This window comes from Numenius arquata, chromosome 9 (assembly GCF_964106895.1).
Source record: "Numenius arquata chromosome 9, bNumArq3.hap1.1, whole genome shotgun sequence".
NCBI classification, from domain to species: Eukaryota; Metazoa; Chordata; class Aves; order Charadriiformes; family Scolopacidae; genus Numenius; species Numenius arquata.
The window spans coordinates 3,818,882-3,843,649 of NC_133584.1; the positions used below are offsets into that span (position 1 = coordinate 3,818,882).

Here is a 24,768-nt window from a genome sequence, read left to right on the forward strand (position 1 = left end):
TCAGAAAGAAATGGTGAAAAGAAAGTTAATACTCCTTTTATTGTGAACATTTCGCTTTCAGTCTCCCATAGATTAGCCTTCCTAGTTCAGGACTATATAAAAGCAAAAGGAAAATATTTAGAGAAGGTTTTTTCAAGAGGCATGTAATAATAAAGTGAGTAATTATAATAGCATTAAGATGCTCAGGAGTGTATTTTACAGGGTCATTAATACGGTTCATGGGTAGCTGAAAGCACATGGCCTTTGGCCTCGTGCCTCACAACACACACGGGGCATGCACTAATGGCTCTGCAAAGCACACCCTATCGCATCTCACTGCCTTAATAAAGCCTTACAGATGAAACGCAAACCCATTTGCAGTTGAGCTAGAGCATTTCACTGAAGTTGAAAGGAAAATTTCAGTCATAGAAGCAAATCAACTAATGTGCAATAAATTATACCGACAAGTAGAGATGGAAACAAACTTTTTTTAGAAGAAATTAATTTTCCCCTATGTTTCCTGTTGAAAGCAGTGAGATGATCCAAATAAGTGTTTCCCAAATTCATGAGATATTAGAACCTAAGGAAGGAAAACAGGTTAGGGGTATGTCTGCCTTTTTTATTTGAAATTATTTGGAGCTATATGGCCCTATGCCTCTTTTCTCTTTGTATTTTGTATGTCTGTAACGGACACTTCATTATCAATTAAAAAAAATTCAAAAAAAGGTAAAGAATTTTTTCAGCATACCTATGGCAAAGTAAGATCCCTCAGCTGAAATCTGGGTGGAAAGCATTGAGAAGATGAACAAATTATAACAAATGTAAGCGATTACATAAAATCAAACGTTCAAGAGCTGACAGAAAAATACAGCAAAAATAAGTTTTAAAATCAGTAGAACTCCTGAATGTGTAGAGAATCTCTCAGAGAAAGTCTGCTCACTTCCTTTTGATTCTACTGCACTAGAATCTTGCCACACACAGAGTGAAAAATTGCTGCCAAACAATGAAAAGCCTCAGTAAGTTTTATTTCTGTCTTGCTTCTTATTTTGAGCAACAATAAACCCCCTGAAACATGGAGATGATTTTTCAAATACTTAATTAAGATACATAAGTAATCTTTCTTTTTTGAAAAATATATTTAGCTTGCAACACAAGAGATACTGAAAATACTTCTACAAATACATTGGTATCTATAATTTATATTTGCTTGAAGGCAATTTTCATACTCCGCTTAATAAGAGATGTTAACTAATATACATCATTTCCTCTGGCCTTTCATAGGCCTTCATCTAGCAGTTTTTCATGTAATAATGTATTCAATTTCAGTTTTCCCCAAAATAATATTTATTTGCCAGTATATCGTGGGATATAAGAAAACAGTATATCAAACAATGCAGTCTTCTATATAGTTTCTGTTAGAAAGTAACACAAATTGCTACATTTTATTGTAGAATTTTCTATCTTGGCTAAGGCAGGCATTCACACATGGATCACTCGTTAAATGGAAGAAAAAGTTTAGGACCCTCTTATGCTAGTACTGCTGCCAAGAGAGTTTTGGTCCTCGATCTATTGTTTGCATTGCTCTTTTGAACAATTAAAGAAGTGCTGCTACAACCATGAACACAGATCTTGTTCAATTGATTCAAAAATATCATGAAGTATTACAACAAAGAAGAATCAGAACAGTATTTGAGCTAGTACCTATATATGTAAACTAATTTGCACACGAGAAAACATAAAACTTGAGCAATTTTATGCATTTCAAACGTGTGAAAAAATGAGAGCAACATTTGCAATGGAAATCCCTGTCAAGTTATCTATTGCTTCCAAAGCCCTACAGTATACAGCAGTGCTTCATTTAAGCTTCAGAAAACTTGGGACTATTTTAATACATGTAATTAAATGCAGTGAATCGGGAATTCAGAAGTATGCTGTCTACTTGTCCTGCTACTTCTGTCAGAAGCGTCAAAAGAATCTTCATTTGCCTTTTTTCTGGGCACGAATTATAGCTCTGTAAAGCTTGGGAGTGAAGAGTGGCCAGCCCACCAAGACCAGGCACAGATCTAACCGAGATGCTGAGCCGTAGCGTATCTCTTAATGTCTTCCTGCCTTGGTTGAAAATCCGAATGTTGGAAACTCAGAGGATTATTTCAGTGTTGGAACGCCCTGCAGCGAGATACAGATTGCATAAAAATCCTAATTTATCCCTACCTCTTGGTTTGCAGTCAAGACGGATCCTTTCCTGGGAAGTTTGGCATCCTGGCAAATGCAGAGCAGCCTAAATTCTGTTTGCTTCTAAGGATGAGGCTAAACGTGGCTTCCTGGCAGGTCTCCCATCACCAGACAACCAAAGGCTTAGGACAGCGTACAGTGTATAGCAGAAGTTATTTTGAATACCTGAAACATCTCTGATATTGTAGATTAGAGCTTTTGAACAGGGATCAGTGATGGTGTAAAAACAATTTGGTCAGATATTACTTAGAGGAAAGTGAAGGTAGCAACACACAGCGACATCATAAAAATTACAAATAACTTCATGTAAGATAACATGGTCAAAGATTTTGGTATTTTTTTCTGAGGTAGTAAGATGTCTATAATTTGTCTTCAGTGAACACTTTTTCTTTCCTATTTTGCAAATATTATCAAGTTGAAGTTTATTATGCTCTCAAAAGATAAATTTGCTATTTGGAAAAACTGGAATACTTTTATTATATGATTAAATATTGATCAAGGGAATTTATCTTACCAAAAAGTAATTTCTCTTGACAGAAATGACACAAACTGCTCTTATGCCAAAATGAATAGTTTTAAAGTTTGTTATTTGTTAGTTTTCTGTTTACCAAAAAAGAAGTCTAGTGACAAATGTTAGAACAAACCTGTTATTTAAAATGTACCTGTACCAAGATAGAGAACTATTCAATGGCAAACAAAATGATGTCTTTGTGCCCTAAAAAAATAGAGAAGCGGGTGCATATCCATCTATCCAAGCAGATGGATAATGTCAATTTGCTGTGCTAGAAAAAGCACAAATAGAAAAGAAATGGTTCATTTTAAAAGTGTACTATATATTCAGGGTTCCCATTTCATAAATATCTTGCCTGCTGTGCACTGCAGTTGACCCTTTAAACATCTCTAGTCAATAACTTATTGTTTACCGCAAGTCCATTTTGTCATTTTGATGGTACAGATTCAAGTGTGGCAATCTGCCTTTCTCTGCTTCACTGCATACATGACTCCCTTTGGCTGGTACTGGCTCACAAAAAAGCCACTAAAATGTCATTAATTACAGCAGGTTTGAGATCTGAATGCTAATTCTATTAATGGACCTTATGAAATTAGGACACTGTAAATCTAGATGAGCCGCGCTTGGGCCTCCTGCAAACTGGGCTGACCTAAGGTTACCTACTATATTAAATAAGAATTGTCTAATACATTTTTAGAATTCTAAGTATGCATAAATGAAACCTTGTGATATATGTCATCAGAGAGAATAGATAACTGCAGTACGCTTTCTATCTTAACCTCTTCTCTTTATCTAACATCAAATTCATTTGGAGTGCTTCATACCAAGAAACAGCGATGCCCAAGGCTAAGGTGGGATCCGATAAGGGGACAATTTCCCTACTGCATAATCCCGAAATGTTAAAATTTCATTTACAAGCAACCAAATATTTATATAACTAAACGAGGCTGCCAATGGTCCCCAAAAGTGTTCATGAATTAACATTCTCGGCATGTTCTTCCAATTCAGAAAACGTAAATGAATTATTTTTGACTGCACATTTTTATGTGTTTTCCTATTAATTTCCCATCTTTACTTTCAATATAATGTGCTTTTAATTAGGCAATAATATATAATCTTCTGTTCATCTATCATTTTTACTCAAACATGCTAGGAAATGGATAATAGAGAACAGGCTCATCGCAGACCCTTTGGTGGTACAGCAAAGCTGGAATAAGATGCCATCTCCTGACAGTACCTTTAAGGTTTCATAAAAAAGATAATGGATGTGCTTGTCACTGACGCTAATGATCAAACATTTTCCCAGTTTTACTGGATATTAAATTGTGAACTATAAAGGAAAACCCCACAGCCTAAGCAATGTAGGAAAAAGAACCTTGCTACATTTTTTATCGCCTTTGATAGCTAACTAACATAAACTTTCTTATTCCACTGTTACTTTCACTGAACAGTCACCATGCCACGCGTAAGTGATGCTTACTTTTACTAAAGTGAAGAGGCTTATTTTCAGGAGGAAAGACAACTCTCCAGGTTGCAGAACAGAAACATGATAGGTTATATATGCAAAAATACTTAAGCAACACAGGATAATAATTCATCACATTATCTTTAAAAAAAAAAAAAACAACTGTACTCAACTTCCTAATCTCACACAAAGTAATTTTTGAAAAGGTTAGGTCTAAATATTATATGTGATCTTGAAACATATTTGAAAGGTATCCTCTGTTTAATATTTTAAATGATATTAACATGATGTCAAAATAAAGAGAAGAGAAAGGTAGCAAAAAAACATCCCAAACTATGAGATGGGAACAATACAAGGTAAATAATTATCAAAATAAGGATCTATCAGTTTGACAAATAAGATTAACACTGAAAAAAAACAGATATAATTTGAAAGCACTGAAAAAAAAATTAAAATGGTATGTTATTCTATTTAGAAAGAGAAAAATATCAAAACAAAAAAGACAATACCTTCTATTCAATCACAATGGAATTAGACTCCTGAAATAGGCAGGTACTTCCAAGTTTTTCTGACTTAGTTTTCATTATAATATATTCTCATCTCTGTGTTCAATCCTGCAAATGGTCAACTCCGTAATTCTTCATTCCCATGAAAAGATTCGCTAAACTACATTCTGGAATTACTGGCGCAATGGGAACAAACTCGTGCATAAACTTACTCATAAAGGAAAGGTTGTGCATTTTTTCTGCCTGTTGGGAATGCGCCATGTCTTGCTGAAGAGAAAGATGGATAATGGTAGAAATGCTGAGCCTGGCACAGATTTTCCAAGTTATTGTAGGGCTGTATCCTTATATTTCACGTACCTCTTTAGGCAATATGATATTGCTGGTTGGTCTGGTTCTGCATAAAACCAATACGTACGTACAAATCTAATGCATTTTCCTAATGTATTCTGACACACAGCAATAAAACATGTTAAGGCATAATGAGACTCATCCTCTGTCACGACATAGTCCATAAAGCTCTAACAGAGCTTTAGCAAAAATAGGCAAGGGGTTTTGCAACAGTATTTTTGCTTTGTTCTGTTTTCTTTCACTACCCTGACTTTTATTTTACATGAACGTTGCAGCCCAACAAAGCCAGCTGATACAACTCACTACTGAAAAATTGAGGTTTGGGCTGGAAAACGCAACAGGCCTAAGAACAGCTTTTCCGAGAAGCAGCTCTGTGCAGAAATAGCAACGTCCCAGTTCTCTTTTTCCTCGTTATATCATTTCAAATTATGGGCAACTACGCTCTGTCACAGGGGGAAGCACTGGACTTATGAGCCTCATTGATTTCAGTGCAGTTATTTGGGAAATAACGTACCAGTAAGAATAAGGATATCGGGTCTTTCAAACATTGTGCTGCAGTGACTTTACTTTCAGCATTAAAAGTACAAACTTGCAAAAAAAAAAAAAAAAAAAACAACCAAAGTGGTGGAATACCTGGACAGGTGTTTTCTACTCAGTAATCCCAGTCAAAAAAGGTAACAATATAAATAAAAATAAATAAATAAATAAAGGGTAACAATATAAATAAAAGACTAAATGACAGCAGTGGTTCCTATACTGTTCTCAAAAGGAAAAATTGCTTATAATTAAAAAAAGCATAACCAAGACAATCTCACTTATATGTGTGTGTCTATTTTGGCAAAAATTAAGGTCTTAAAGTTACAGAACGTTTGCCTTCCCAGTGCAGACATTTAGAATACCAAATAGAAAATACATAACATATATAATTTTTCCTTTGTCTTTATTACCACCTTTTAACCCAGACCTTTGGAATGAAAATTTATTGTTTCCGTAGGGGAAACCACTGCCTCTTAGAGAGAAAAAATTTAAAGCAGCGCTTAACCTAGAGATTCCTGTGAATCTTTCTTCCATCCCCCACTTCAGTTTGTGAGCTGCACTAAAAATTTTTTCTTCCAGTTCTATTAAAGTCCTGTGGTTAAAAGATAATCGAGAGCAAGAAGTATAAATTAATAAAACGGAGAAATGAGTACGCAGTTAGCATAAAACCAGTTCTCTCCTTTCTCTCCCCCGTCTTGAGAGCAAAAGGGGTAACAGCCAGTGCTGACCCAAACCATTCTCCTTTTCCAAATAAATCTTTCATAAGAAAGAACACAGAAAACAGCACTGGTGGTATTAAATCTGTCTATTATGATTTTTTCTGGATGTGAAATAGACCCCTTTTATAATCCTTTTACGTTTCTTTTATGAAATTTAAATAAAAAGCTCCTGCTTTTTACCAGTTGGAGAGATTTTAAATAAACATTTGAAGTCTCAAATTAGTTGAGTTCAAAATCCAAACTTGTCTTCATATCTGTCCTTTCCTAAAAGCAAGCCATAAATATACATCTGCACTTACTCCTATGCTGTCCTTCAATGGTATTAGACTACTCATGCAGTATTCCTCACTGAACAAGAATCACATTTAAAGAGAATCTAAAGAAAATATAAACAGTCTGTTTCCAATGGCTTCTTATTCAGTAGTCCCTCATTTTCCAGGGCAAAGAGTTCTCTCTTCCAATTTGTCTTTAAGGAAAAATTCTAACAGACTTTCATTCTCAGACTTGTTTCAAAGACAAATTTGGGCCAGGGAACTCACTGGGATTTTGTTTGGTTTTTAAATGCACTTGCTCAATACTTTAATTTTTATCATTGTTTTCTCTTTACCAAATGGATTTCACTTTTAAGTAATTTCTAACATTTCATTTAGAAGCAAATCTTGCATTTCCATAAAATTCAGGTCCTTAAGCAGATTAGTCTATAGGACAAAGATTGTCTCCATTAAGAATAAACAGAAAAGTAACCTGAAATGCACTAAAAGCTGTCAACTATGGACTTCATAATAGTACCGTAAGGAACCTAATATCACAGATATCACAGCATACCCTCAATACCCTCCCCTTCCCATCATGATTGGTCTGGAAGGAAATGTTGCTGTTGCAGCTCTAAAAATTTATTTAACTGGCTTCCTTGTTAAGAAATGTCACAGTGCAAACCTTGGTGAAACAACAGCAGAACTCCTAGAACTCACTTAGATCGTCTGTATTAAGACATACATCCACAAAGACTGATTCAGGAAACCCAGAACAACAAAGGTCATAAGAAAGTGAGAACACAGACCTTATTTTGTCCCTACATCTTCTCATGTGAAAAAAAATCTCTATATTACTTCTCCTTGTACAGCTAGGCATTTTACACAGCGGTGAAGTGAGATGTAGGTGTCCCACAGGCAATGGTCCGTGAAGCTGAACCTCTCACCTTATGGGATGTGATCAGATAAAGGAAGCTGAGAATTTGTCAGCTGTGTCTTTGTAAAACCGTATCTTATTTAATGTGACTGCAAAGGGTAACATTCTGCTCTACTGCGATGAACAAGAGTCTCAAAACAGCAAAAGTAAAAATTGATACCTACTATGATTACATAAAATTTCTACTCTAAGGCTATCTTAAGACCAGGAACAATAAAGAAAGGCAGAAAAAGTGCACACTGGGCAAATTTTCTTTTTTGATTACTAGGGTGTTTCTACACTACCTATTTAGTGATATGTCATCATTATTTAATAAGTAACAGACATAATATGTGAAAGACTGCTACATGTAGTTAACAGGTGCATTTATTGTACTAAGAAAACCCTGCAAGCCTGATACAGGGTTATTTTCAGTTAGTTTGAAAGCAATTTCAAGTATTCGTACCAATCACTGGATTCTACTGTGAGTTGTAGAGGTGTTACTGTAATAGGTCTTACTTAAAAGAAAATTAGCTCCCTGGCCCTTGAGGATCTGTAAAGACTCCAAAGTCCAAAGAACCACAAAAGCAGGAACACAAATGAACTCCTCCTCAGCTCAGTGAGATGTTAGCATTGGGTTACCTCAGGGATCAGTGTTAAATTACAAGTGGAAAAGCCATTACCATCAACGATGGTGAATTAATTTTCATCTTTCAAGCAGCTCGAACTTTCAAACACCGCGACTACAAATGATTTAGGAATTAGACTAAATAATTTACAAAAATAAACAGTGCTTTCAGATAACGGATACTGCATTACTGGACAGAATACCCTACTGGCATTTAATATAGATAAATGTTGTTTGAAAGATCAAAGACGAGAGCACTGGTGAAAAAAACAAAACGCTGATTAGAGGCAGAAATTACCGATTATTAACTGCTGCACTAATATGTGCCCAAGGACTTGAAGTCACTATATAAATTGGAACACAGGAGGACAGAGAAAAACATACAAAATATCAGAATTTCCTTACTTAAATTCATTCCTCACAAATGAAACCTCCAACTGGATACTAAAGAGAGAAATCCAGCAAAACATAGTAATGATCCTTCTGGAAATGATTCGGTCCCTTGTAAAACACAACCTTAGCAGACAAAGTTTCAAAATCTAAAGTCGAAATCCATCCCCCCCCCCCCCCCCCCCAAAATTAAGGTGTTTTCAGATGTCAAATTTTTAACCAGAACAAAACTGTTGCAAGAAAATTACCCAGATAAGCAAACCAGAACTAATGAATTTGGGGATTGCTCTAACTGAATTCAAAGCACAAAAAAACAGAGCAATGATGAAATAAAATGACCACACAAAAGAAAACCAGAGCAGCACCCATTGCTAATGCCCATGAACTGAAAATAAAGTTGACAAGTCTTCAGAACCAACTCAGTGCTGTGAATGGCACCTGGCTTGTCGCACCATTTCACAATATCCATAGGTATAAGGGTATTCCCTATAACATCTGAAGTTACTGTACTAACCTCCATAATATCCCAGAATTTAACTCCTGCCTTCAGGAGTCTTCACATGCAACTGTTTGGTAAAATATGCAGAAGAAAAAAATCAGCAGTCATATTGTCTCAAGAGCTGGCAAACTTGTATCGTGTGACTACGCTGAACAAATCGCAAAGTCTAATTTTTTTAGAAATACAACCTACCAGAAGGATACCACGCAAGTCTACCAACAGCATCAGCCTATTCACTGTATTTGAAACAATCAAAAGTAACTCTATTCGCTCTCTGGTTTGGCCTAGAAGAGAAATACTGGATGTATTTGAATTATAACATTTTTCAAAATGACAAAGCAGCACAAAACACATAGGTAAAAAGTACAGTTCTTAAATGATGTTTTCATAAACTCCTTATTTTTTTTTTCAAAGCGTGAAAAAATCATGGTAATCAAAACTTAGCCTCTTTCTTCCAAAACAAAACGCTGTAAACCCCCCTACAATTGATGACATAACATTTTTCTTAAAAAATATCTAATTTTCCTGTCCATGAAGTAAATCATCACTGTTATTCACAGAAAAAAAAGGAACTCTTCTGTCTGAACAGCTCAACAACGGGAACATTTGTTTCATACCACTAAAAGCAAGACAGCAGGTTCTTCCAGATAATATTTGCAAAGCCACAGCTATCTCATCCCCAGAAAACAAACCTTATATTCGACAAAGAAAACAAGAAAGTTGTTGCTGTTCTCTTACTTGTTGGTGGTTTTGTTTATTTTTTTGCTGTTTTCCTTTTTAAATACATTCTCACGTATAACATGAATGGCATTGCAGATAGCAGGGATTAATGGAAAGCTGAAAGCTTCTTACCAAGTACCCCAAGGCGATAGTTGACTGTGATGACTATCACATTCCCATAACTTGCTAGAACACTGCCATCATACAAATTTCCAGTGCCTTCCATGTAGGACCCTCCATGAATATACACCATCACAGGCTTAGGTCCCCCACTGTCCCGAATGTCTGGAAAAAACATTAAGACACATTTTATCTCAAGAAAGTACTAAAAAAGATACATGCAATATTTTAATTTTTTTTTAGTGAGGTTATTTTTCTTGAAGTGTTTCTCAAGCAACATCTTTTACATAAGGAAAAGGGCAGGTGGGCATAAGTGTTTCTTTATGGCTTGCTGTAACTAAAGTTTGTATTTTTGAAACACTTGTTGGCCTCAGAAAAGTAGAAAGGAATTGAAAATGGTAACATGTTTGCTCAAATGCAGTGAGACAGTGGTCTGACTCTGTTTCTGCTGAATTTGACATAAAATGTCTACTAACATCAGCGTGAGCTCATTTAGGCAAAGTCTAAACACTTCTGAAAGCTCAGCCCATATTTCCGTTCACTCAGCAAAAGGCAATTCACCATATTAAGATAAATGAGGATTCTGCTCATACAGAAATTGTTGATTGCTTCCGGTATGCTAAGATTACTAACTTATAAAAAAGGGTGCATAAACAGCTGTCTTTTGATAAGTCTGAAGTCTAAGTTTTCAAAAAATGGATATTATTTGTAACCTGGGCAGTCCAAAGTTTAAGGATCACGGGTACTTCTTATTTTATTACATTGTGAAAAGGACCGTATGTTATATTTGAGAAGATAACTCTCTGGAATAATGTTTATAAATCCCTGCTCTGCATTCAAACAAGTTGTAAGGTTCTCAAAAGTAATACTGAGTGCAGGTAACAATTTTAAATCTTAGAAGCTCTGCCACTCTCTCAGACAACAAAATTAGATATTGACATATTGTTTTGAGTCCTTTTTAATGAAGACATTGATTTGGGTGTCCCTCCCTCTCCTCCAAATAGTCCTATTTACAAATGAATGCATTAGCTCAGAATAAAAATTTGAATATCTGAACACCACTGTTCCGTGTGAGTAAAGTTCTTAAGTACCAATTCAAAGCAACAGCTAATGCTGGATAACGTTTGTTAAAAAGATTCTTTCTGTTGGACTGGAAAGAAATCAGCTAAGGTGTAAATTTACACTTTTACATCTGGATTAAGTTGTACTTTGATCTCATTTACTAGGTGCCCGAGTCTTTTCCTCTGCCCAAGTCATAATATTCCATTCCAATAGTTCCTAAAAATCAAGAAAGACGATAGCGAGAGAGCATATGAAAATTTCCCAGTGAGGAACTGTGCTTCATTTTCTGATTTGAAGACACTTTTTGTCATTATGACACTATTCAAGTGACTTCTCCGATTACTCACTTCAGTGTTTGAAGAAGCCTCAGATGTATCACTTGCTTCTCTGATTTGGAGGAATCTTAGTTAAGAAGCTTTCAAGTAAGCTCTCTAGAGAATTATTTGAATCATTTCTGAAGAGTTGTAAAGACAACCAGGTGAGGGCAGTTACACTAAAAGTCCTGCTTTTTGAATTTGCTGAGAAAGATCACTACAGATGCGTCTGTTTAGAGAAAGCCAGATGCTATTATTATTTTGATATTGATCCTAATTTGAAGAAAACGCCAGAAGAGTCAAGATCAGAAATCGGATCTTCAATATTGGAAGTACTAGAACAATCATTTATTCAAGACCAAAAGGATGATGAAAGACTGTGCATGAAATTGCTTGCATTGCTTTCCTCACTCAAGCATAGAGCAAGGGCTTTCCAACACGCGATTTTCAGAATGTAAAGCTACAGAGATTATTTATCTTTATTGTTCATAGGATAGAATTATGAGCTCCTGAGGTTTAAAAATACACCGAGAACAAAATCTTTTCAAATTCATATACTCTTTTCAGTAGATCATTTGTTCGTAGTCTATGCTTCCTTTTTTTTTTTTTTGGATACAAATATGGAAGCAATAATAAATTATTAATCTGAAATCACTGTGTGACTGTTCCCAGCAGAAATTGTACACAGTTAATTGTATGCTTGGTGGTAGCACAGGGGGAGACTGTCTCAGAATTCTTTTTTAATTAAAATTACATAGAATTACAGAACACCAACTGTGATCAGTAATGAAATGTCGGTAGTACCGGCCTGTTTATCTGGAAAATAATATCGGGATGTTTAGGAAAGAATAGGTGTCCTTTATCTGAGAAAGGAAGCACACATTCATGTAGAATCTGACAAATAAAGAAGTGATTCTCTGAGTAAATTCTGTCTATACCATACTTTTGGTTATTTCCTACTACTAAAGATTACAGACAGATGAAGAAAGACTAATTTTCAGCTCTGCCTATGTGTCATGTCAAAGCAGATGACGTGCAGTATGAATTTTCCTCACGCTGCTTTGCCAAAGTCATCAGTCTTAAGAGAAATCCCTTCTACATAAGAAAAATTGTGCTTCTGTGTTTTTTTCTGGCAGTAATTTAGTACTGGAGACGTCTGTGAGGTCGGGCAGTGTTCAGCTGAGGCTGGTGGGACTTTGGGCTACGGATTATCTGGAAGCCATGGAGCTCTTCATGTGAAGAAGAGAGATCACTGTGTTTTGGTCTTACAGCCAGTGGTTTCATATCGATTGAAGTTGATAGCTAGCAATATTTGAAAGCTGCAAATATTCAGCTGGGAGAGCACTGTTTAAGTACAGACATTATTAACTAGCGGATGTTATTAAATAATAACATCAAAAGAAGGGAGCAAAAAAAATCAGACTATAATCAAGAATTGATTCCTACCTGAGAGCAAATGTTCCCCCCTGAAAACCATCATCCTTTAAAATTAAAATGGAGGAAGTATTATAAGGAAGTAAGTGTTGTATTTTAAGGAAGTAGAGAAACTCTGTATTGGTAAAAAAGTGGCAGGATTATGCACTTATAAAAACACTTATTGGAATTAAGTGTCCAAATCAACAGAGAAAATAATTGAGATTTTGGCAGTCAGATTCTTTTCAAATCCTGACCCTAAATGATTGGATACATTTTTCATTTTTTCCTACAAGCTGCCATCAGTCCTTTCTGCTCCTGTGCTGGAGTGGTCCTGGTGAACTGTAGTTACACTGTCTCACAGAGATTAATAGTTATTCATGGATGCAGATTAACAGTTATTCGCAGAATTCACTCATTCTGAACAGGCCTAAAAGAACTGGGGTGCAAATGTGACATGTCTGCCAAGAAGTGTAGATTTACATAGTGATTTAATTTAATTCAGTTGCATACTGTACTTGTTGCATTTTATTCAGTGTTGCTTTAATTAAAAAGCAGACACATGAATATTTTCCAAGACACATGCAGGAATAGTGCTGTGCAAAATCCTTCTCAAATTCAATTCTGTTCTGCTTTTATTCACACAGAAGATAAGTTTTGAGTGCTGTGATTTGTTTAGCTTTAAATTGCTAGTTCATAAAACATCTAAGTAGGTCTTACTTTATTGCAGAGAATGATAGTATTTATATGTCATATACATGAACTTTCTTATTATGATTTCCATCATCCCCTCTCTCCTGTACCTTTCTAATGTTTCTTACATCCAGTTTTTATGCCTGGTCTTAATTACATTACAGGCAATTTAGGAATCGGGCTGTCTTTTATTCTGTTTGTTACATCACACAACAGGGAGCCAAGTCTGACTGTGAATACCAGTCACAATTGTCATATATAGCAAAGCATAATTATAGCTTCAGTCATTCAAAGCTGATGTGAATTGGCCACGTGGCCTAACAAGCATAATTTGCAGGAAACAACCAAAATAGGAAAGGAAGAAAGCCTACCTGGAGACAACTTAGCACAAAAATGTAATTAGTTTAGCACAGATGTCACAAGCAGTGTTTTTCTAAATGCTATAAAAAAATTGTGACATTTTGATGTAGAGTATTAAGTAAAACTTGTTATTTGAACATGAAACAGCGCAAGAACAGTGGAAACCTTCTAGATTGGTTATTGTAAAACCTGTGTATTCCTTACATAGAATACTATATGGATATATGCGTAGCTCTTCCATAAGCTTTCCTCCTAAAATATTAAGTAGAGCGTGGTACTAATCAGCGCAACTTTTAATCATGTAAAAGCCCTTTAACAGTATTTGAGCTTTCAGTTCGACTCTAACAGGTGGCTCATAGATGAGCTGCTGTCTTAATAAGCAAGGGCATTTCTCAGTGCTAAGATGTAAACATCCAGCAATGCCATGTTTTTAACATGCAATATAAACCTAGATGTCCTGAGCCTATCACAGCACCTATTGAACTTCTGATAGGAGTGGCAGCGAGGTTCTAGACATGGTTCATATTTTAAAATACGCCCATCAAGTTTCAGACAAATAGAATTCTTCTTTTTCTGTTTGCTTTTGTATCCGTCAAATCAATGGATCATATTGTGCACTCTCAAACACGTAACTACCTTCACCTGAAAGTCATTTGAGATCCTGATGGAGGACTCTAGGAATGTATATTCTAACATTTAAAAAGGCCTATACTTTTACAGGCAAGCATCTGGAGCAGTATTTCATTAGAGTAGAACCTCAATAGCCACGTAGGCAGTAATTTTAAATTATTGAAAGATGATGGTTAGAAATCCAAAAGCTGACAGACCCTTCCACGTTCAAGCAATGCTTGGCAGTGCTAAAAGTATAATGGAGCCCCGAAGAGGTGCTTAAATCAAAGGTCTGTCAGAATTTTCACTATGCACGTTTTCAAGTATTAATAACACCACTGCAAAAATTCAAGATAATCTGAACTGAGGTCCTCAGTGTAAAGGGAAAAATATAATCAGCAAAATTTAATATGCAAGTGACATTGGAACCTGTACTCGGGAGCTGGAATCACAGAACTAACACTGGTGACAGGATGAACAGGAATCCTGAATACGTCTGTGCATCAGTCAACAAGTTCACCCAAAGTGGTAAGATCTGTGCTACTCCAGCCTGGCTGGAACTCATTAGAGGCTCTAATTAAGACTGGAGCATGTGGTTGCTTTGCGAGATAGACAAATGTGTTCCGCTGTTTACTGATCTCTGAAGTCCGAAAAAATGTACAACTAGTGCCAGACGGAAAGATTGTTTCTCTCCCTATTTCTTATCATGACAGTTGAAAGCAGATGAAATGCTAAACTTAGCAACATCGTCTATTTTAATACTAATGGAGTGGTCGGGTTTTTTTGGAGAAGATCCTCAATTCTGAAATGTGCTCTTTTGCGCCAATGATGCTACAGTCTGTTAAGCATAAGAAGGGATTTGCAGATGCATTCTGCTTCATTAGCAATTTAAAATTTGAGTGGATTTTTGTTTGGTTTGATTTAAAACATGCTCTGGACCAAGAACTTCCTTCAGTCAATGAAGTCCGATAGCCCATATAAGACAGAACATCAGCCTAAATGATCAGAATCATCACAGTTATAGCCTGTGAACAAACAGCAACATCTGTTCCTAATCTGTCTCCGTTTTCACAGGAGGGACTGGGACGGAGAAGGGGAGAGTAGAAACATCCAGTGATTACAGTGCAGACCCCGCTTCTGAGGCACCTACTCCCAGTTCCCTGCTTTACTATGGACATGGTGTCTGCGCTCCTCAAACACAGCGTCTGTATTCCTCCTTTCTAAAAATGGAATAATAGCATTCCTCTATCGCAGAGGGATGCTGTGAGACTGAATACATTAAAAATTGAGAGATGCTCAAATAGCACTGGGGACTAAATAAGCATCTAAGATTGACAGATCGATGCGCCAGGTAAGGCGCGTATATGACAGAACGGTGGATGATAAGAATTCATTTGTGAGTAATCCTTCACAGATATTTCATCCAGCACTAACTATCTAGAAGCCCAGTCCTGATCCCTGAGCGCCACAGGCTGATTAATGCTTTGTGGTGCTGTATTTTAAGTCATGCTAAGGATTTTAGCATATAAGAACTAAGGGTGCCTAAAGAGTCACTGGTTTTTGCTACAGCCAAATTAAATGAACTTAAAATCATTACCATACTAAAATTAAGACTAATGAAATATTTAGATTAAAATATTTTTAAACCAAGTCTTGTTTCTAGACTGTTTCTAGACATACAGTTTATGCAACTGCTGAGCAACTTAAAGTTAAATCTTACATCTACGCTAGATATCGAGTACCTGCATATCAGCAAATATGGAAATCCACCACTGCTGTAAAAAGGGAAAGCCCCAATGCTCACGGTTGCAGGTGCTTTTGCCTCTCTGGCTTTTTGTGCCTGCTCAGGTAGTTCAATACTTAATGAAAATCAGGTAAGCAATTTCAAGTGTAGATATGAAAGGGTTAAATAGAAACAAGAATGCATCCAGACTGGGGAAAAAAAAAGACATTTATATAATTTCTGACTTTTCACACATTCCACACTCATAGAATTTGAAAACACCTTCATTTTTTAAACAGCAAATTTGCAGATCATTAGCTGGTAATGTGCACTACTGCCTTTGGGTCTTTTGAAAACAAAAATGAAAAATGATCTAATTAAGCCTGGTCTACTGGTTGCGGCACATACCAGAGATCCAAGTTTGATTACTGATTCCAGTGCTTGCGCTGGCGAGGTTTGGACCGCAACACTGTGGTAGTGACATGTAGCAGCAGATGGGAGTAGGATTATTGAACACTGCTTTAAAATGAAATCTTCTAATCAAACTCTGATGTTTAAGTGACACAATACAGAATACTTGCCAGGCATTTGCTCCAAGGAGCTGCTATGAAAGATCTTTCTTCAGGAAAGGCATAATACAAAAAATGGACATGAGAGCTCCGAGTCTCTTAATACAGAGACCACCCTGGGCATTTTAGAATAAATCACTGGACGTTGTTACGTAGCATGGATTCTATGGTTATATGACACAGCTGTTTTTCACCATGTATAGCCCAATTTCCCTAATATTCCAACCTCATCATTCATCCAGTTTGGTATTTGTTCTATTTTGTCAATTGTTATTCATTTGTAGATGTTTATATTGAGCAAAAACTAATGTATTGTAAGAGATGAAGGGTTTGATGGACAGGTTAGCAGAAATCTAGACAGCTCAGGCAGTTTTTTGCTTTGCCTCTTTCTTTTCTGCTACTCATACCCAAATATATATATATGATGAAGTTTGTGAACTCTTCAGTTCTGCATATGCAACAAGTGCTTGAGTTCCAGTGAAGAAGAGCAGGTTCACAAAACACAGGTCCAGTCACATCTGATACCACTCCTCCACTGTGGGACACTGAAATGCGGAGCCTCAGCAGACGGGGTTTCTACCAACCCAGCACATCCCAGCAGCCTCCAGTGCCTGCTGATCATAAAAATTTAAATTTGCCCTGTTTCTCTGACTCTCAGAAGCAGTGAAAGTCTAATTACTGCCTGCATTCTTCTATTGGCATGGAAAGGAGAACAAAACTGTCACTTGTATGCCAGAGAAAATTAATCCCAGTCCTATAAATTACAGAGATTTATTAATGCTGTAAATGTGTTTCTTCCCCCTTAGTTTGACTGCTGTGTTCTTACAGTGCTTTCTCTCTCTCTAACAATTGTCAATGTGGGAAAGGGGTTTTCTCTGACATGGAGGCTTGTTCTCCAGGGACTGAGATCCCTACTCCCATCTGACTTCAGGTACTAAACTGCTTTTTGATAGCAACCACACTCTGCTGAATTTTAGCAAACCGACTAGAGTCTTTTTGGTGTGTCTAAGCAAAGGAGGAATCAACAAATGTTAAGCTATTAGCATCTGTCTGGGCAATTATACAGCAATTTAGGAGAGCCATTAAGGTCCACTGGATGAATAACTCAGGTTTCAAACAGTTTCTTAAAACGTATTATTAAACCAAGACAGAGTGACTTTTACAATGGCTAATTCAATATCACAGGTCTTGCAGAATACACAAGAACGTCACTTGCAATGTTTTGTCATGGACTAATGCAAAAGTGACTTGGCCTCATGGAGCTAAGTGGGTCTGAATTATCATACTTTGCTCTGAATAAGGTAAGAGCTTTCAAAGGGCATTTTCAATCAGGTTTTCAAATCTTGGGCCAGCTGGTGGGCTTTCATTCATATGCTTAACATACACATTCAGTAGAGGATCATAAATAAGACGTATAGATTTGTGGGTTTAATTGTAAAGTCTCTGTTCAGTTATTGGGTAAGAAGTTAAATGCCCATATTTGCCTGCCTTCATCTTTTCTGACAAGACTGCACGTTTCTGTTTGAGCAAAACAGTTAATGTAGTGTGATGAAAAATTTCTTCATTAAGAGCCTTGCAGTTTACAAGTTAAGCTTCATCCTATTATCTGGCAAAAAAACCCCAGATATTAACAGAGAAGGAGGAAGCAACTCTACCAGTTCTATATGGTAATTTGTTTTACACATTGACCATAAAATATATGAAGTATGTGTTTAAGATTCAGAATTTTGAAGAACGTCTACTTGATGAGACTGCTGAGGAGAAAGAGCCCCTTGTTACCATTTTCATAGCCCTGAAAAAAATATCAAATCTGCATAGCTTATATGATTAACAGACATAAATCATAAACAGCATGATATGCTTGACATTTCAAACTTTCGATTTTACCTGGTAATACGGTTTTCTAAGGGTCAGCACAATCAGATAGGCATCTTTCTAGGGTTGTGGCAAACAGAAGGGATCAGACCGCTTTCGGTGACATCAGTTGAGCTCCACTGAATTCACTGGTGCTGGGCAGAGCCTCACCAACTGCAAATATTTCCTACCCTTTTGGGGCCACCTCTTCTACAGTGAGGTGGAGTAGTCTTACATTTATTCCTATTTGTTCATAGCAACGTAAATGCATATGGTTTTTGAATTTGGGGAAATTCAGTTGCTTAAGAGACACTTTTTAAGATTTTTCTCTATTTTTCCTTTTATAAACACAACATTTTACATGTTTATCAAACTGAGATCAGTCAGTGAAAAAAAGAAACATCTTTGTACTTGGTGAAATACATAGGGTTAGAAAACATGCAAAAAGGTGTACAGAGAAACTTTATAAGAGTGTTAGTTTAAATAGTATGGACAAAATTCAGTCAAAAGGTGGGATGCAACATATCAAAAGTCCATTTCAAGAAAACAAAAAACCCTCCTCAAATATTGTTACTGGTTTGTATCAAAACGTAGAACTTAACAACATTCTTTCTTTTAAAAAATTAAAAATATATATATGTATAACAACAAGCAAGAAGACAAAACACATCAAAAATGGGAATTAAAAAAAAAAAAACTCTTCAAAAGAAGACAAGAAGTCAAAAAAAGAGGGGAGAAAAAAGATTTTCAGGGATCCTTGTCATGCAAATCAGTTTGGCGGCAAAAAAAATACCTTCATCTTCAGCACCGTCATTATCACCTAAATCATCTGTCTGTTTCTTTGTAAGGGGACCTAGGATTGAGAACGGAGAAAATGGAGGAAAAAAGACAATTCAAGAATATACAAGACTGAGGAAAAAAAACAGTGAATATTAAATTCCCATGGATGTTTCAAGAAAAACATTTGCAGGGAGGGAAATCTTAGTTTATAACAACCAATTTTTCATTATGTTTTTTTCAAACATTACAGCAAACCTTCCCTAGGGGGTATGGCTATTAGAAACATCTAGCACAAGAATCAAAGAGTGCCCAGTGCTTTATTGTCTTTAAATGAAGAATCAAAGCTTGTTTACTAAAAGCATACCCACCATAAACTATATTTATCCACATAATTTAATTGTTTTTTGTTGTTGTTATTAGGAACAGTGGAGACAAGAACTGCCAAATTACCTCTTACATTTGATGCAATAAAGGTGGCTAATAAATGTCTTGACAGTTGGTTAAAACAATATTTTCTGTGAAATGCTAATACACATTTCTAAGTTCAACCATTTAAGCTCATGCTTTCCAAAGATAAGCATGGGTTTGCTTTTCTCTTTTTCTTTTCTTTTTTTTTTTTTTTTGACACACTCATTACATTCTCTTTTAAGTAAAATTGTAGATTCCCTTGAAACCTTTGACCACCTGCTGAGATATTTGTAAAGAAACATGAAAATCCATATGTAAACTAGAAACAAGAGTGAAATCCTAGACCAACTGAAGACAAGGATTTTTGCCATTGATTTCAGTGGGACCAGGGTTTCCTGCACAGTATAAAAAAGTTGCATTGAATATGGAATTAAAGTTTTCACTTGGGCACGACACACGATATCATAATTCCTTATTTCTAGAAATGGATGGCAAGCCCACCACATGTATTATTAACAAGTATTAATAAATTCATCATATTTTCCAATGGGAAAAATGCCCGTTCCTTTACTGAGTAATAGAAATATACACCAGAAGGAAAGTCAAAGGCTATTCTGAAAATATTTCCATGTCATATATTTTACACACTTACGCACAAACAAAAGACAGTTGGAACTCAGCATTATCTTTCCTTTTTTTTCAGAGCTCTCTCATTTCCATGACATTCTGTAATTTGCATGCAAAAAAGCAATCAGTGCAAACACAGGACTAAGTAACAAAAAAAGAAAGAGCCAGCCAAGCACAGAGTAGAAAACAAGAACTTTCTCATGCATAAAACAGCAATAGACAAAAACAACAACAAAAAAAGAGATGATCAGTATGTGTTGATATTTGCAGTAGATGTAGGCAAGAGACATGCATTAACTCTAGTCACTATGGAGTATTAAAACATTTGTATTTAAAATGCTCTCTCTGGCTCCGTTATTTTACAGGATATTAGTTATTCAGCATTAAACCTGTCGTTTATAGGCAAAATACCATGTATTTGAGTGATGCATTTAAAAAAAAAAAATTCATAAAATGTTTATACCAAGGCGCATGGATTTGAGAAACAGAAACAACCCATGAAGTACCATGAGATTTTAACTGTGAATGTAAGAACTGGACCACATTATTGAAAACCAAAGCTGAATACCTTAATTATTGCGTCAGTCAGGAGTTTTAAACTCACTCTAAATACAGAACGCTAGAATTATACATCAGAAATTCAACACAAACATTTTTTTCCCACCTGCAACAATCATTCTGCTTAGCACAGAGCCCTGGCAAACACAATAACTTTTCCTAATCCAACCCCTGAATGGAATCTTTACAATATATGGTATCTAGATAATGTCACCCTACCCAAATACACACATTGCAACGTCTCACTGCCCATCATTCTCACACCACAGCAGCTTTGCTTCTGAAAGAATAAAGCTAGAAAAGTAAAATGATGTGCGCAAAGAATAATAGTAATTTCATGGCAGGTTTTCAGCACAGTGAACAGGAAGAATGGACTTAAAATTCTAAGAACCGCGCACTTAATAATGCCAAAGATATATACACATACACATTTTTAATGGCTTCTTATTATCTTTTAAATATTTAAAAGTCACTATAAAGGAACAAAGTAGCATCTGGAAAGGAAAACAGCACACATTTCTCCAAATAACTTGCACAGAGAGGGACAATTTCTTTTCTGGATGAAACCACGACAACGAATGTTACATTTTTTTTAATAGCTGGCCTTTGAGATGTATTTTGTATAGATCGCTATTCCAGATCTCAACTGCGGTTACACAGTGCATCAAACATCTCAACGCAAACGACTGATCGCATACCATCTCTGAATTTACAATACAGTGAAGCATAATTGAGGCTAGCTATTAAAAATATCCCGGGTAACGATAGCATTTATACAGATGTGTGAGTTTCTCTGAAAGTCATAAAAAAAAAAATCAGACCATCTTCCTTTTAATCATGGTGCAATACACATTCTACACAATTCCTCTTGCAAAGGGGCTGACGTATTTTTAAGCTGTCATAGATTAACCACGCTTTCTAATACAGCTGTGTATCCATTTCCCAATACAGGGGCTCTATGTGCCTTGTCCCCTAAGCAGGACACCCCGTCCCTGTTGGAGACACATGACAGAGACCCCAGGCACCACTAAAATTATTCTCTGAAGAGATGAGACGCGATTTCTGCCATAAGCTCACTCCGGTCTGCAAATATAACGGACCACGTTCATTCCATCTCAGCAACAGCTCACTTAGCATTGGAACCTCAGGGAGGACAAAAGCTATCTGTGGTCTAGAAACCAAAGCAGGGTTTGGTCCTCATGCACTAGGCATAAAACTGCTTCTCGATATTCTGTACTTTACCTATACCTACAGGGACGCCATGAAACTTCATTTGTGTTTCTAAATTATTCTGCAATCCCTAAAAGAAACATTGGCTCGAGACCCGTTGTGCGCAGGGCTGTCTATAATAGCACTCAGCAGCATCAAGTGGTTCAATCCTGAACCCCCCAAAAGGAAGCAGAGCTCTGAGCTTCACCATTAATGTTCCCTGTTGCCCCTTTTATCTCTGGCTGCTGAAGAAATTCTCTAAAATCATCAAAGTAGCATCACCAGAACTCCTGGATTAGACTTCCACACATTTCAGCAGTCACTTTCATTCTAAAAATCAGTAAGAAATGGCCTTAGCTTCTGATTCTCCGGGTAACAGACCACATCAACAGCATCGCTGTGTCTGTATGATCACACAGACAGACTGACGGCTTGCGTCCTTGCTGAGGAAAACATGCTGAAATCGCTACCAGACAAACAAAGTAAAATCGTATGGAAAGATCCCACAAAAGGTAACAGCAATCCCTTTTTTAAGTAAAAATAAAATCAGGACTGAAACTGCTTAGTAGATGTATAATTTTCAGTTGTTTTCTGCAGCTTTGAATTAATATTTTACAGAAAGCTTATGATTTTGTAAATTAAATGTATCCCTCAAGTAGATTTATTTCTTTAGCCCTGACTGTTTATTGAATATATGATTCTTTAGGGTTCTTCCATCATCTTAATATTCTTTTAAGGTACGAGAAACCAATTTTTAAAATACTTATACGAAGACATGATTGACTAGAAGCCAATGAAACAAAAAAAGAGTATACATTTTACAGACTTATGATCTCCAAAGGTCTTTTGTTCACAATTACTTTCCACTGATGTTCCACTGTAGCCTCTTTTCACCTTTTGTGAAGGTTCGCTTATTCCTCCTCTTTGACCCCTTCACTTCCAAAAATTGGCATCCACTACAAAAAGACCGTTTTACTATGTTTAAGACACAAGCCTTATTTTTCTGGGCTAAATTTTAGCTAAAATTTATGTAATAAATGTTGAATATCAACAAAATAATCAGGTACCATAAATAATAGAGGGGGGAAAAGGATACTAAACCCTCTAAAATGCTGATACAAAGATGAGTGAGTTACCACAAGAATCTATAAGGTTTAGTCTCATGTTGCTGCATATCCATAAGTCTCATTAATGGTAATGGGAAAGTAGACCCCTAAGTCAGTTTAAAAAGGTGAAGAAGCGATTACTGCATTTTATGTCTCCTAAAGGCAATGAATAGTCTTGCTGCAAAAGCTAAAGGGACGGTATGCGCAGGAGGAACTCCTAACAAACTCTCTACTCATTTAGTTTAAAAATAGTTCTTCTTATTAAAATATTTATTCGACTTTCTTAGGATTGATTGCAATACAAATAAAATCATGCATTTCAAAATCTCAATATTGACTACTGTATGTTTGCAGACGGTTTTCCTTTGCTCAAGAGAAATAACATAACTCCTGTCCAGTTAGCTAAAGAGTAATTATGCACTGAGAAATAATTAAAGTCCAGCCACATTAATTCTGGTTTTTAGCATTCCCTTTGATGAAGGACTAAGGTACTTTAGCTCCTAAATACATTAAAGCTGATTATAAATTCTGTCTTTATGGTCTTGATTTGGCAGAAATTATCTGTGGCCTTTTGGGCTGCATGCGTGTGGGAGGCATGGAAGCTGTGGATGTCATTAGCTTTTTGGCCCAGGAAAGGTATTCATCATCAAAAAGTCATACTGCAAGTTGACACTGCTTTGTAAAACAACAGTACAAATCCTCTAAACCTAATAAATCGGTGCTTATGTGTACAGCCATTGTTTGAGCCAAAATGTTCCCCGTCGGTAATGAGAAAAACGGGAAATAAGAAAAGGACCTTTTACGTTAGGTTAAGTAGGCTCCATGGATCTAGCAATTTAGAAAGCACCATAGTAATAATCATTCTTTGAGTCAAGGTGTCTGTTCAATAAAAAGGGAAAGAGGTGAGATTAAGCCGACTGCTGAAATAATACAGGTAGTAAAAAAATTCACTAAGCGGGTTGCAACACCATGGGATCTGGTAGCGCACACATTAAATACAATTATATACTTATCTTTGAACTTAGATAAGGGCCTCCATCCATCCATTGCTATTTCTTCTTCATTAGTTCATTTTTTAATTGAGCAATGAAGATCTGTGAAGTGAAATTACCTCACCTTTTTAGGCCCTACACTCAGATTCAAATATAAAATACCCCATCCTTCGTGATTTCAACTGTCATTTGTATGCAACAGACTCTCCGACTCAAAAAAAATAATCTGTGCTGAGTTATCACAGTCTAGCAGATGTTAGCTGAGGCACAATAACATGTTGTACCTATCTCCTGTTTTCAAGTTAAAAGAAATCAATGGTAAGTTATAATTAATAATCTTCAGACCTCAACATTTTCAGTGAAGAGAATTTGGAAATCAAATTCTTATATGTTGAAATTAAAACATAACTATATAACAATTTTTCTTACAAATGTAATGACAAATTGGAATACAGCATAACAGTCATCTAATGAATAATTTTATAAAATCATCTTCTTTCATTTGAAAATTAGAAAGCTGTCAGCCAAAATAAAAGAAGTGGAATTCCTTATGGAGAAGAGATTTGGAAGGTACAAATGGTAGCCGGGTCTTAAGAAACCCTTAACTTTTTCTATTATCATACTTTGTTGCAATAGACAAAACAATCTACTTTCTATTTTCTCTTATTAG

The 24,768-nt window shown here is 36.1% G+C and overlaps 1 protein-coding gene across 8 annotated transcripts in view; it reads right to left on the bottom strand.

The window, feature by feature from the left end:
* Positions 1-24,768, bottom strand: part of NLGN1 (neuroligin 1) — a 308,570-nt gene that overhangs the window by 188,121 nt on the left and 95,681 nt on the right. For 4 of the 8 annotated variants that reach the window (XM_074152929.1, XM_074152926.1, XM_074152925.1 and 1 more), the window contains 2 exons: positions 19,212-19,271; positions 9,834-9,986 (listed from right to left, as the gene is read on the bottom strand). In XM_074152929.1, coding sequence (XP_074009030.1) covers positions 9,834-9,986; positions 19,212-19,271 — 213 coding nt within the window. The remainder of the gene's footprint in view (positions 1-9,833; positions 9,987-19,211; positions 19,272-24,768) is intronic. The other 4 variants (XM_074152932.1, XM_074152931.1, XM_074152930.1 and 1 more) reach the window with 1 other exon arrangement.